Raw genomic sequence first — 14,718 nt, 5'->3', positions numbered from 1 at the left:
TCACGCCGCTTTGGAGAGGGGAGCATTTTCCCCACTGAACAGTCCTGTAATGTGTTCTGTATCTTGTACTATCACACTACTTAGACAAGTGTTAAACATTATAAACATTTGAATGTTGTAAGCTTTCAGTTGTCCCCATTTATGGAGACATCATGGAATAGATAAATCATACTTTCTAAAAACCAACTAGTATGTCAGATTTTTACTTATCCTTTATTCTCTTTGGGGAAACCGTACCTAAACCTTGGTAATGGGAAAAGGCAGTTTCATGTTTCATAAAATTTTTTCAGGCTTTTCCAGAAATCTTATATGAGTTATATACACTTAAAAAAAAAAAAGACTTCTGCTCTTTTGTAGTTTTTTATTACTCTGTAAGTAATATTTGCTTATTGTATCAGTGAGATGGTACAGCTGATAGGCTCCTCAGTAACCAGCACTGAGAGTTTAGAGCAGTGCATCCATAGAACTCTCTGATGATACAAATGTTCTGTCTGCACTGCCCGATGTGGTAGGCATTAGCCATAGGTGGTGTTGACATGTACCACCTGACATGTGCGTAGTGGGAGTAAAAACCAAATTTTTAAAAAATTTTACATAATCTCATTGATTTTCAGATAGCCACATAGAACATAGCCACATAGATAGTTCTGTATTGGACAGGACAGGTTAAGAGAATATGCTTCAGCATTTTTCTCTGTACTTAACTAACACAGAAAAGAACTATGTGAATTTCTCATTCTCTCTTAATTTCCTAGCAGCTTCTGTATTGAACCAGAAAATTTTTTTTCTTTTTTGTAATCCACTGGTTACAAAAGCTGTAATAAATATACTGGTCTTTTCTTCATTGCATTTTCTAAGATACACCTCAGGATAAGTAGTGTCCCTAGTAGATAATCATATTAATTGTAAGAGACCAATATTTGTGATATTTGTTTCATACCTTTTTTAAGAGATGGAAAATAATGTCCTGCAAGATGAGGATTGAACAGCTGAAACAAACTATATGTAAAGGAAATGAAGAGATGAAGAAAAGTAAGTAATTTTCCCACCTCTCTCCAACCCTGATAAAGGACTCATGTGTAATTTCATGGGATTGATCAGCTAGGGAGAGAAAGGGGAAGGGGTAGTAGAGGCAATAGCAGCCTGGAAAAGTTAACTGGTTGCCTTTTACTCTTTGTAAAATATTTGTATAAGGAATTTATATAATATATATGTATATATTTCAAGTATATGTATATAAAACATGTATCTGTGTTATATATATTTACAAATGTGTGCATATATACATAAACACATGTGCACATGTAATGACCTTTATAAACTACTTATCTCAGTTTAAAAAGTTGAGTACTGTATGTGTCCCATTTCCCTTAGCTGATAGGAAGCTCAGAGTCAGTTTTGGTAATCAAGTATAATTATTAGTTCAACCAGAAGCAAATATTGACTTTTTCTCCATCAGTGAGTCTTATACATATTTTAATCTGTATTAATTTTGTATTATGTTTGTGTACTTCATATTTTATCACAAGTAGTTGCCAGATTTTAAGAGAATCCTCTTAGAAATCCTGTGTCCTTAGACATAGTGCATGCTGGGATGTCCCTGGTGGTCCAGTGATTAAGACACTGAGCTTCCACTGTAGGAGGTGGGGGTTCAGTCCCTGGCCAGGGAGCTAAGATCCCACATGTCATGTGGCCAAAGATAAATTTTAGGGGGGAAAAAAAAGGTTCATATATTTCTGAAGATCACTGTTTAAAGTTTAAAATGGATTGCTGTCATACCTTGTAAGTCCCTTTATTGTCTACTCATTGCTTTCAGAAGCAAGTATTTTATAGTGGTAGGTAATGGTATAAAAGCTGCCTTTGAAAAACTTGTCCTAATAAAGTGCCTGCGTGGAGTTTCACAGGATTAATAAGCTAGAGAAACAGGGCATCCTGATGAAGAGGTCTCAGAACTACAGCCGGCCCCTCCTGTGCTGTTTGGCTTGCACTGTCCAAAGGCTCTGGGTCAGCAGCAGTGTAGGGACTCGTTACTTACCACGGGTTCACCCACTTTCCCTTCCTCCCTGGATGTTCACAGTAGGAGTTTGCCACCAGGCATCTGTGAACCTCCTGAAATTGCTGAATTGACTGAGTTTGTGTGTTTCTCTGATGGAAAAGTTTAAAACTTTGATCAGCTCCTTTTAATAGGCTCCTGTCCCCCCAAGTATCCTTTTAGTCGCTAAGTCGTGTCTCTTTGCAACCCTGTGGACTGTAGCCCGCCAAGCTCCTCTGTCTGTGGAAAAACATCTACTTCTCCTTCATTGACTACACTAAAGCCTTTGACTGTGGGGATCACAACAAACTGGGGGAAATTCTTAAAGAGATGGGAATACCAGACCACCTTGTCTGTCTCCTGAGAAACTTGTATGCAGGTCAAGAAACAACAGTTAGAACTGGACATGGAACAACAGACTGATTCAAAATTGTGAAAGGAATATGGCAAGGCTGTATACTGTCACTCTGCTTATTTAACTTCTATGCTTATTTAACATCATGCAAAATGCCAGGCTGGATGAATCACAAGCTGGAATCAAGATTGCGAGGAAAAATACCAACAGTCTCAGATATGTAGATGATACCACCGGTATGGCAGAAAATGAAGAGAAACTAAAGAACCTCTTGATGAGGGTGAAAGAGGAAAGTGAAAAAGCTGGCCTAAGATTCAGCATTCAAAAAACTAACATCATGGCATCTGGTCCCATCATTTCATAGCAAATAGATAGGGGAAAAGTGGAACAGTGTCAGACTTAATTTTTTTTGGCTCCAAAATCACTGCAGATAGTGTCTGCAGCCATGAAATTAAAAGATGCTTGTTTCTTGGAAGAAAAGGTATGACAAACCTAGACAGCATATTAAGAAGCAGAGACATCACTTTGTTGCTAAAGGTCCATCTAGTCAAAGCTATGGTTTTCCCAGTAGTCATATACAGATGTGAGAGTTGGGTCATAAAGAAAGCTGAGTGCCAAAGAGTTGATGCTTTCAAATTGTGGTGCCAGAGAAGACTCTTGAGAGTCTCTTGGACTGCAAGGAGATCAAACCAGTTAATCCTAAAGGAAATCAACCCTGAATATTCATTAGAAGGACTGATACTGAAGCTGACTCCAATACTTTGACCACCTGATGCAAAGAGCTGGCTCATTGGAAAAGACCCTAATGCTGGAAAAGATTGAAGGAAGAAGGAGAAGGGGGCGGCAGAGGATGAGATGGTTAGGTAGCATCACTGATTTGATGGACGTGAATTTGAACAAACTCAGGAGATACTGGAGGACTGAGGAGCCTGGTGTGCTGCAGGTCATAGGGTGGAAAAGAGTTGGACACAACTTAGTGACTGAACAATAACAGCAAAGCCCCAAAATACTGAAGGCAACAACCGTGGAAAATATTAGCAAGAGATATGGTTCTCTACTAGTGGAATCTATAGCTGTGATTTCCATCCCTAGCAGATGATTGGTGTCACCTGATAACCATTTTTAAACTCTAGAGAGAATCTGGGCCCTGCCTTGGACTTAGAAAATGAAAATCTCGTTTGTGGGGACTGGGGTCAATGGTTCATAACCTGTCTGTAGTAAAAGACCATTTTTTTCTCCTTCATTTCCAATGTGTCATAAACCAACATCAATAATTTTGTAAAATAACAGTAAAATTAGTTACTAGAAAAGTGATTACATACTTGGATGCCACGGTAATATCACATAGCCATGTCAAAATATTTTTTTTCTAAATTTGCTCTCTATTTCTGTACTTGTTTTGTTTGGTAAAGCTTTGGGCCAGATCCATGGTTCACACTTTGAGTAGTAGCTCTACTCTGATGACCTGCCAGGTTCATAAGCTGTTTGCCACCATCTATATTAAACTGAGAAAATTTTGCAAACAGTTTCAAGGCAGTTAATGAATTCCAGAAGCTCAAGTTTATAGATTAGATTAAGAGTTTGCTACTCAAGAAATAGCCTGTTGTGTGTTTTTTAAAAAAAAAACAACAACAGAATCTTACTGTTAAAGTACCAATTATAAACTGTAGCTCCTGATGAACATTTCTCCAGAATCTTTTGATTTAACACGTTGTGATTGCATGATAATATGGCATAGATAGGGAAATTGGATTGTATTTGAAATTTCAGAGTTGAGTTGATCTGTTATTTGCCAAAATAGCAAGAGTAGATTACAGACAGGGAAGATGACATGGAGAGAAGAGTGACTTAACCTGAGTGCATTAGTGCAGGTTGGGTGTCTGTGATGATTTCCTGTCACCTTCAAGGAGTTCCAGTATTACATTGGGAAATGTCATTTAAAAAATCTAACCACCATATGGCTCAGGCCATGGCTAGATATTGATAGATACATTTGAGTACTTGTAAAGAGCTCAGTAGAGATCATGAAAATGAATGAACTTAACTGGAAAGTGTGTGAAAGGACCATAGACTTAACCTTCGGGACATTCATATTGATCAGGAATGGTGAAGAGATGAATCAGAGAAGAAAAAGAAGATGTGTGTGTGTGTCTGTGTGTGTGTGTGTGTGTGTGTATAAAAGAAACTTTATGCCTGCTGTGAAATAACCTAGGTTCAGTTTCATGCGTCCTCAGTCTTGTCTGACTCTCTGCGACCCCATGGACTGTAGCCTGCCAGGCTCCTCTGTCCATGGGATTCTCCAGACAAGAATACTGTAGTGGGTTGACATTTCCTCCTCCAGGGGATCTTCCCAACCTTGGGATCGAACCAGTGTCTCTTGCATCTCCTGCATTGGCAGGGATACTTTACCACTGTGTTACCTGGGAAGCCCTAGGACCTCCATAAAAAGGGCACATATTGGGCAGGATGAGTGTCTGTGTTCTCGGCTGTGTGGCCAGGCTCTGGTGGCCCTTGCAGTGGTTAAAATGTTAGTGTATGGTGGGTACTCCTACCCTGCTGGGGGTGCTGCTCCCCACTGTGACTTTTCAGAGTGGTGGTCTGTTTCTTTGTTGCATGACCACCGGCCGTGAGGTTGTCCTCGGGTTCTCTGAGTGGAGCCCAAGGCACACTGAATAGTTTCCTAAGGAAAATCAGGTCTCCAGTGAGTTTTTCAAACTTTGGTATTTTTTCTGCCCAACATACCTGTTCTTCAGTGTTTACTTTAAGAAAGTCAGGTGCTTTGTGTGCTAAACTCCAAACGCAATCCAGCTTCCCTAACTTGAGCTTGATAGTATTGAGTGATGCTTACTAATGTTGATAACAAATGGAGACTCAGAATCATTTTAGTGGTGGTCCCCTTTGCTCTGTGTATAATAACCTCCTTGAACTAAACTCTTGGTCTCCATACTTGGTGAACGTCATCTCATTAATGTTATTGAGGTTTTGCTTTCAATTTAGACATAATGCAGGAAGACACTTAATGCTTTGGAGGCCTTGGTGGGGGAGTGTTAGTGTGCAATATCCAGAAACTGTTTCCAGAGCTTATTGTTGGGTGTGACTTGTTTATTTTAGATACCGAAGGCCTCCTCAAAACCAAGGAAAAGAATCAGAAACTTTATACTCGAGCACAACGGCACCAGGAAAAGAAGGAGAAGATCCAGAGGCATAATCGCAAACTTGGTGACCTGGTAGAGAAAAAAAACATGGACTTAAGAAGTCATTATGAGCGTCTGGCAGATCTTCGGCGGTCTCACATATTAGAGCTCACGTCTGTCATTTTTCCCATTGAGGAAGTAAAGACTGGTGCGAGGTACAGTAAGCAAGTCTTTTGACTCTAGGGAAACCCAATTTCCAAAGATCAAGTGTCTTTCAAGCACGTCAGCACATTTATTGGGCCTCATTCTGGGTTTTCCTGGTGATGAAACTTAAGTCTTATCTGCTTCAGTCTATAGTAAACATTGCACGAAGTTGGGGAGGCAGTCAGGGGGAAGGGTGGTGGCCCTGGGAGAGGTGAAGCCCAAGCTTATGGACTCTTAGAGCTTCCAGAGGAGGGCCGGGCTCACACCCTTCATCCAGAACCATCTGATGTGGCTGCAGGGCCAGTCAGGCTGCTCATTAATCACATGCTGTTAGGCAAGTTCTTGCACCTTCAAGTCTTATTTCCTTGTCTGTGAGATGGGGATAATAAATGCCTACCTCACAGAGAAATCATGAGCTAGATGGAAGAAAAAGCCCCTGGGTCTCTTACTTGGTGGGCAAGACATGCTGACTCCACCTTTCCCTTGTAACCCTCCCGTCTCGCTCAGGATCAGCTAGGTTGAGGCTCAGGCACCCTCAGGAGCCAGTGGGACGAACAGGATGGGGATTCTCAGCTGGCTGACCGTCAGAGTCACTCAGGAGCTTCAGGAGAAAACAGGTCCCAGAGGACTGAGCTCCAGCCCCCATGTCCCTCTTAGAGTGTTTTATTTCTTAAACTTCCCCAGATGATGCTGGTGATCACACAGATTTGGAAACTTCCACTGAGGAGTTTCGTTTGTTTTCTGGTTAACCATCGGGCCCTTGCCCTTGAGGGTTTTCCTTCTCTGCAATTGCCTTCACTTTCTGGCACCTTTTCCTGGCGCTGGACCGTCAGTGGACTCTTGCTCCTTAGGACTTAGAATTCACTGCCTCCACTTCAGTCTGTCCTTTCACCTGTTGCCAGAGTGAGCTTCCTCAAAGCCCGAAGGTCTGATTGTGCTTCTGACTTGACAGCCTACTCTCTGACACTTAACAAGTCATTTGTCACTAGTGATGGTTAGCAAATATAGAGAGAAAAAGGCAGATTCAAAATAGAGAAGAACTCAGGGCTCAGAAATAGACCCGGAAAGTGGTATTCTGAATTAGTGGGGAAAAGTTGGATTTTCCCCAAAATTGGTATTAAGACAGCTGGCCAGGCCTTTGAGGGGGAAAAAACTGACAAACAGAAGCATTATGCCAGATTACATTTTAGATTTTTTAAATTACATATGAGCCAAAATACCTGTGTTAGAACACATGGTCAACAAGACTAGGATACTGTTCCAGATTGTAGGATACTAAGACTCAGAGAAAAACTTTCTCTTCCATACTTGTGCTGTTTAAATCTTTCCTGTTAGTGTAAATTGCTATGTATCATTCTTCTTTTTTAAGCTAGCAGTGTTGAAGTTATCCCTATGATAAGATACCTTGCTCCGTCCCATTTCTTCTCACCCTGCCTTGAGTGGGGAAGGCGGAAGGAGAGGGACGGCCTAGAACTGGCCGCAGTGTCCTGTGCAGGGCCGCCAGGACTGGGTTCACGTGCAGCTGGTGGCCCAGGGGATGGGTTCTAAACGCAGAGCAGCGCGGCAGGCCCTGCCCTGTCTGGGCGTCTCCCACCTCTTCTTCCAGCACCGTTTTCTGGCATTTCCCTCATGCCTCACACACACCCACGCTGACCTCTCTGCTCCCCAGACACCCTGCGTTCTCGCCACCTGCACGGTACCTGCCGGGCCTTCTCATTCCACTTCCACACTTTAGGCCAGCAGCACTCCAGGTGTAGTCTGTGAGCCTCTCTGGGTCACTGAGGCCTTTTCAGGGCATCTGTGCAGTCAGAACTATTTTCATAATAATACTAACACTTTATTTTCCCTTTTCACTCTGTTTGACATTTGTACTGGTGGCTCAAATGCCGTGGTGGGGAAATCTCCGTCGCCTTGACAGGTTTCAGGGCAGTGACACCAAACTGTGGTAATAGTCATTGGATTGCCTTGCAGTGCAAAAACCAACCAGTTACACATCAAGAACACTACTGATGAAGCAGTAGAAACTATTCATTTTATTTAAATTAAGTCTTGACCGCTGCATGCCCGTCCTTAGACTGCTGTGCAGTGTGGTGGGAAGTCTGTAGAAAGCATGTTTGCTGCATGCTGAAAGCTACCAGGCTGAAGGAAAGGCCCTTGAGTGAGTTGCTGGTGAAACTAGTTTTTTTGTTTGTTTTTTTTTTTACTATGGGACACTTTCTCCCCTTGAAAGAACAGTAGAAAAACTTGGGTTTTAAAGAGATTTTCAAAAGTCATGTGCTATGCTATGCAACTCAGCTGGTCAGCAAATAATGTCACTCTTTGCTAATTTTCCTGTTTTGAAAAATACAGTTTTTCATTCATAAAAACATGCTACTTATGTGTAATGGGATTTATTATTTTTGAGTGAGTTAATAATTTAAATATTTCTCAGATTTTTAATACAGTAAATATTAATAGATCTAACACACATACACAAAAGCTCTTTGGAGTCCTCAGAATTTTTTGAGCACATGAGGGGGTCTTAAGATCACATGGTTTGAGAACCTAACACTTGACGCCCTTGTTCATGGTGCCATCACGCCCACATGCTGTGAGCTTCTCTGCATGGCTGCTTTGTCCTTCACCTCTAGAAGGACTTGCTCACCTCTGTATTTTCCAATTAAATCCCTGTCCTTTCATGCATCATCCCAGTGTTCCATGTACCTGCCAAGTAACTGCACACTGTTTAAAACCCAGTGCCTTTACCATCCGTATGATCTTTGGTTTGTAGAGATCCTGCAGACGTGTCTTCAGAGAGCGACAGTGCCATGACCTCCAGCACCGTGAGCAAACTCGCTGAAGCGCGGAGGACGACTTACCTCTCGGGGCGATGGGTCTGTGATGATCACAACGGGGATACCAGCATTAGCATCACGGGGCCTTGGATTAGCCTTCCCAACAACGGGGACTACTCAGCCTACTACAACTGGGTGGAAGAGAAGAAAACCACGCAGGGGCCTGGTGAGAAGCAAGATAGTGTTCGAAAACTTTTATAAATTTTTTTTTAATTGAGGTGAAATTTATGTAACAAAATGAACGTTATAGAGTCAGCGAGCTGACAGTGTTGTGCAGCCATCACCTTTGTCAAGATCAAAAGCACTTTTTTCATCCCAGACAAAAGCTTTGGGGCTCGAATCAGTCACTCCCATTCCCTCCTCTTCCCAGCTCTTGGCAAACACTGTCCTGCTTTCTGTCTCCATGGACGCTTTCTGTTTGTTTCACAGAGATGGGATCATACAACGTGTGGCCTTGTGTCAGGCTTGCTTCACTTAGTGTGTGGTTTTCAGAGTTCCTCCACATTATGGCATATACGTTTCATTCCTTTTACGACTGGATAATATTCCTTGTGTGGCTCTGCCATATTTTGTTAATTGATGAATGGACTGAAAACGTGTGTTAATATTTTTTTAGATATTTCACCTTTTGGGGTCAAGTGTTACTTATATAAAAAGATCTCACTATTTAAAGAAGTGTATTTAGCCTGTTGGTTCCCATTTTTATAGCTTCTAACTTTGTAAATAACTTTTTTTTTTTTTTTTTACCAGTCCTAAGTGGAGATTGAAATACCCCAGTAGAAAAACCCTTTAAAATGCCACTAGCTTCTCTTTGGTGGAGAGAGATGATGCAGTTAGTTATCCAGCAAGTATTGACTGAGTGCTTTCTGTCAGGCACGTGCTGGTGTCATGCACAAGGCGATGTCACCAAGGCAGGTGTAGCCCTTTGCCTCTCTGTGGAGAGGAAAGGAAGCAACTCATGGTCAAAGGCATCACACTCTGAGTGTGGGCTGTGGGCAGAACCAGCACTTCATGGGGTGGGGCTACAGAGGAAGGGACTATTACTCTGTAGGGTAGTCAGGGGAGGCCTCTCTGAGGAGGTGACTTTTAAGTTGGTCATTAATTGCATAAATAATGCATTGTCCAAGCAGTTCAGACTTCAATTTCATTTATGCTGGGTCTGGTTAGGCCCATTTGCTTAGGTTATATTCCACTCATCACAAATTATAAATAATATTAATGTCTGGCCATGGACCTTTTATTAATAAAGAGTAAAGCTTAGCCGTCAGTAATGTATTGATAAAACCACACATCCCAGAAATCCAGGTTCATTAATGTTTTTGTTGAAATTGAAGTTTTTTGTGTATGGCTGTTTTCTACTTTATAGACATGGAGCATAATAACCCTGCTTACACGATCAGCGCTGCATTGTGCTACGCGACTCAGCTGGTCAACATTTTGTCTCATATACTCGACATAAATCTTCCCAAAAAGCTGTGCAACAGGCAAGTGATTGAAACAGCGATGTCGTCTTTGTCGTGGCTCTCTCATGTTCCTGTTGTGTTCTTCATTCTAATTAAAACAATGGGAGGGGAATTGGGGAAGGACAAGAATTTACGTATTATTGGGACTTTCCAGGTGGTCCAGTGGTTAAGACTCTGCACTTCCACTGCAGGGGGCATGGGTTAGATCCCTGGTCAGATCCCGCATGCCTCATGTATGGCCAGGAAAGGAAAAAAAAAAAAGAAGAATGAAGGATTTTCTAAAAAGAAAAGATCTGACCGTGAAATACTTCATAAGCCCAATGTGCAAATTTGTGTCATTATCTTAAAATTGCATGTGACGTGTTTGAAAAGACCACAGAATTCTCTCATAGGAAAAGATAATTTAAGGGAAAACCAGGATACACAGAGGGTGTGCTTATGTGTAAGAACTCAGTAAATTGTAACACTTTCTTATTTAATTGTAAAGGTTTATAGTCCACCCAGTTCCTACTAAGATCTTCCTACCTCCCATGTTATCCTTGTATTTCACGTAAATGTTAATGTATGTAATTACCACCACCACCACCACCACCACCTCCCTTTAAACGCAAAAGGTATTGTGCTAAACTAAGGTGCTCTACGCCTTGCTTTTTAAATTTGTTTTTATTTATGAAGATTTTTTGAGTATCTGCTGTGTGCTTGGCACTATTCTAGGCACTGGAGGGGGTACACTGGTGATGAAAATATAATCTCTGCCCATTTGGTACTTAATTTTAACAGAGAGACACATAGTAAATGAACATTGTGTCAGTTGGTGATGAGGGTTGGGAAGAACATTAGAGCAGGTGAAAGAGTGGGAATGTGGGGCGGGGAAGAGTTTACCACATCCGAGAGGGTGGGTATGGATCCTGTGGGAACCTGGAGGAGGCTGGGAGCAGGCCACGGGGATCCCTGGGCAAGGAGAAGGGCAGGTGCAGAGCCCGGGGAGAGGGAGAGGATGAGGCAGTGGGGATCCAAGTCTGCAGATCCCGTGGGGACCTTGTAGAGCCACTGTTGGCTTTAGCCGTCCCTCTGCCTAATATGGATAGTCACAAAGTTTTCCTTTGTACAAATATGCCAAGATCTTACCAATCTGCTGCGTCTCCTGCTCATACCTCAGAGAATAATCCTGTCCATTCGTTGTTTCATTAGTGTGCAGATACTTGTGCAGAGTAAGTTTTCAGAAGTAGGGCTGCTTGGTCACAGGGTACATGCACGTGTAATTTCTGGAAGCAGTGAAGTTGCTCTTCGGGAGAGCAGTAGCTCATTCCTAGAAAGTTCCTGATAGGTGCAGTTTATTATGAGGCAGAGGGCTTGGGGTGTGTCTTGTGCTAACTGTAGTGTAAAGCGTACTCTTTAAAATGAACATTTTAGCAGAATTTTTTCAGGAATCACAACTTTACAAATTGTCCATTTGTTTTGCAGTGAATTTTGTGGAGAAAACCTCAGCAGACAGAAATTTACTCGAGCAGTGAAGAAACTGAATGCAAATATTCTTTATCTGTGCTTTTCCCAGGTATGGAAAATACGCCATGAGCTCAATTTTAATTTGTTACATGGTTGAAAATATTAATCTCTTTTTTTTTTTTTTCCCACTTTTTCTAGCATGTAAATTTAGATCAATTACAGCCACTGCATACACTCAGGAATCTAATGTACCTGGTCAGTCCGAACTCTGAACACTTAGGCAGGTAAGAAGGGTGTTTGTTGCTTTTCTCTAAGTGGTGTTATTGTGATGACTTGTAAGTAGAGTTGCTATACCTGTGAGCAGGGTGCAGGGGCCTGATCCCTAGCCCCAAACTCTCTAGATGGGACAGAGATAACAGTCCTGTGCGGAAAGAAACAAGGGTTAGTCATGTTTGATCCCTTCTGGTCCTTACATAATCTTTTCTAAGAGGAAATAAATGGCAACCTTTTTTAATACCTACAGCAGAATAGAAGCCATATGTTCCTGGAGTGGGGACTTCTTGTTCTGTCTCTGAAGACCAGAGGCTGTTTCTTTGAATCCACATCTGTTTCTTCCTTAGCTCAGCCTAGTGTCTCCCCCAATTCTTATGCATTTTCTTTTGTGCCTGTTCATTCTTTCCCATTATAATAATCCCTCCCTGTGTTCTTTTTGTTGCTGAGTCTATCTGGCCGCCATTTGCTGGAGATAAAGGGCATTAGAAAGTTTATGAAATGAACTAGTTTGAAACCCCATTATCCTAAAAAGAGGAGTAAGTTCACCAAAATGACCAATCAGGACTGGTCTGTGGGATCTTTCTAGTCTCTCAGCCCACGGAAGCACAACATAGATGAGACTTATCTTTGGGGCCATCCATGCACCCGTTCTCTGGGTGCTTATCTTTTTCCCTTGCTCTGAGAAGTTGGTCTGTACATTTCTGCAGATATGACTTGGTTAATATATTTGAACTTTTGAAAGAGAACAAAGGAAAATGAAAGGTGGGAAAGTTCTTTGGGGACTCCCTCCCCCATCATTCATTTTCTTTGATACCGGAACCATGGCTCTAGGGGAGACCCCCCACTGACCAGGGTGCCTGGCTCCCTCCAAACTGCAGCGAGCCTGATCTTGGTCATCTGCTCTTAATCTTGTCTTGTGTGTCTTCTCAACTCTCCCCCCACCTAAAACAGTGCTTAACTTTTCTGGGACATAGAGCCTTCTGGAGAAAGCTGTGAAATCTCTCCAGGGAACCGCACCTACACCTAGAATTCTACATCATTTTATAGGGAGGTTATTTGCCTCACCCCAAATCACATGCATTAGTTCACAGGCCATAGGAACCTGTTAAGGTAGCCATCCCATTTTTAGTGGTTGATGCCTATTTTTGTGAGTTTGCTGCTGTCTTCTCTGTACATTATTTGTAAAGGATTCCACATGAGGAAATTTATCTTTGATAATAACTGCTAATATTTATTGAGCCAACATATATGGACAGTGGGCCAACTGCTTGACCTGTATAATATTGACATGATAGATGGGAAAAAGGCAATGAATAAAATTCAGTTCTCATTAATAATTAAAGAAAAACTATTAAAAATTTTTAAATAGGTTATTAATAAAGGATATTTACTACAAACCTACATCAGAAACTAGTATACTTACTGACATGTTACTTAGGTAAATGTTTAATAGAGTCTTCCCCTTATAGTCAGAAAAGGCCAAGAATGCCTACTATCACTACTGTGTTACTGCTCTGGAGGCCTGGCCAAGGCAAAACATTTTTACAAAGAAGGTGTGTTTATATTGGGAAGAAGGTGACAATGTAGATGGTATGATTATCAAACTGGTTATCCAGGAGAACCAAGAAACTGTTGGAATTGATTGATCAGTGGTGACTAGATACAAGTTCACCATAGAAAGAGCAATTGCTTTCTTATATGCCAACAGCAACTAGTTAGAAAATGTAACGGATAAAAGGTCCTTTCTGTTGTGGCAACAAAAAATATAAATTATCTAAGAATAATCCTTACCAAATACTTGCAAGTCTATATAAAGAAAATATGAAAATTATTCAACATATATTTATGGAATGTCTGCCGGGCAACTGTGTGAGGTATTGAACAGAGTGAAAGCAAGCCCGAGGCTGTGAAGGCCCTGAGCGTTCTCTAGGATGGGAAGGCTCGGTGTGGTAAGAATGCCGCTTCTGCCCAGAAGGAAACCTGATCGGAAATTTCAACAGATGTTTCATGGAACTTAAGTTGATTTCCAAGGTTCAGCTAGAAGCGCAGTCTGAAAGGAAATTTTGAAAAAAGAACAAGGGATGGGCTTGGCTCCTTTAAAACATAGCATGAAGGTAATTAAAACCTTTATTCCCTCAGCATGCGGATAGGTGGAGCACTTAGAGGAAGAGAACAAAGAGTCCAGAAACAGGCACATGCGTGTGTGTGCGTGTGTGTGCGCGCGTGCATGTGTGTCCGTGTGCGTGTGTGTGTGTGTAGGAACATCATAGATGATAGGGTGCCATGTTGAATTGGATAAAAACAGCAGCTCAATGGTGGTGGGCCAGTTGGGTATTTCTGTGGGGCAAAAGTTGGAATCATACTGCATTCCATATGTAAAAATAAATTCCAAATGACATAAAAGACCTTATTACTTTATTTAAAAAAAACAAAACAACCTATAAAGGAACTAGGAGGAAAGACAGTGTGGGGAGGGAATTCACAAGCAACCCAAAAAACCCAAAAACCATAAAGGAAAGGAGTTACACATTTTACTGTGTCAAAACTAAATGTCTCTGGTAAAAGACACCATAAACAAAGTTAAAAGACAAGCAACAGGTGTGTTTTGTAACCCTTACAATAGGCAGCAGACTAAAATCTAGACTAAAGAAATCTTTCAAATCAGTAAAAGACAAACGAACCTCAGACAAAGGATTTAGGCGGGAATTTCACACAGAAGTGCAAGTAGTATTCAAATGAAAAAATCTTCAGCCTCAATCAAGAGTAAAGAATTACTATTCTAAATAGCTTTCTGTCCATAGTTTTCAGCCATAAGTTTAGCAAAACTGGAAAGGCTTGACAGTACGCAGTGTTGCTGGAAAACAAACACCTTTCTTCTAGGGCAGATTCCCTTGGTGGGTGTGAAGCTTTCTCTGGGCTGCCCTCCATTCTGAGGGCTGGGTCTGACAGGAGTACACATGCACAGCCAGGTTGTTGA

At 41.6% G+C, this 14,718-nt stretch overlaps 1 protein-coding gene across 1 annotated transcript in view; it reads left to right on the top strand.

The window, feature by feature from the left end:
- ATG14 (autophagy related 14) overlaps positions 1–14,718 on the top strand; it is a 39,114-nt gene that overhangs the window by 14,710 nt on the left and 9,686 nt on the right. The window contains exons 4-9 of the mRNA XM_043472161.1: positions 951–1,032; positions 5,499–5,736; positions 8,496–8,725; positions 9,926–10,043; positions 11,487–11,577; positions 11,667–11,752. Coding sequence (XP_043328096.1) covers positions 951–1,032; positions 5,499–5,736; positions 8,496–8,725; positions 9,926–10,043; positions 11,487–11,577; positions 11,667–11,752 — 845 coding nt within the window. The remainder of the gene's footprint in view (positions 1–950; positions 1,033–5,498; positions 5,737–8,495; positions 8,726–9,925; positions 10,044–11,486; positions 11,578–11,666; positions 11,753–14,718) is intronic.

The sequence above is a fragment of the Cervus canadensis genome, chromosome 6, assembly GCF_019320065.1.
Source record: "Cervus canadensis isolate Bull #8, Minnesota chromosome 6, ASM1932006v1, whole genome shotgun sequence".
NCBI classification, from domain to species: domain Eukaryota; kingdom Metazoa; phylum Chordata; class Mammalia; order Artiodactyla; family Cervidae; genus Cervus; species Cervus canadensis.
Note: the sequence above shows the minus strand (reverse complement) of the source record. Positions and strands in the feature narration are given on the sequence as shown.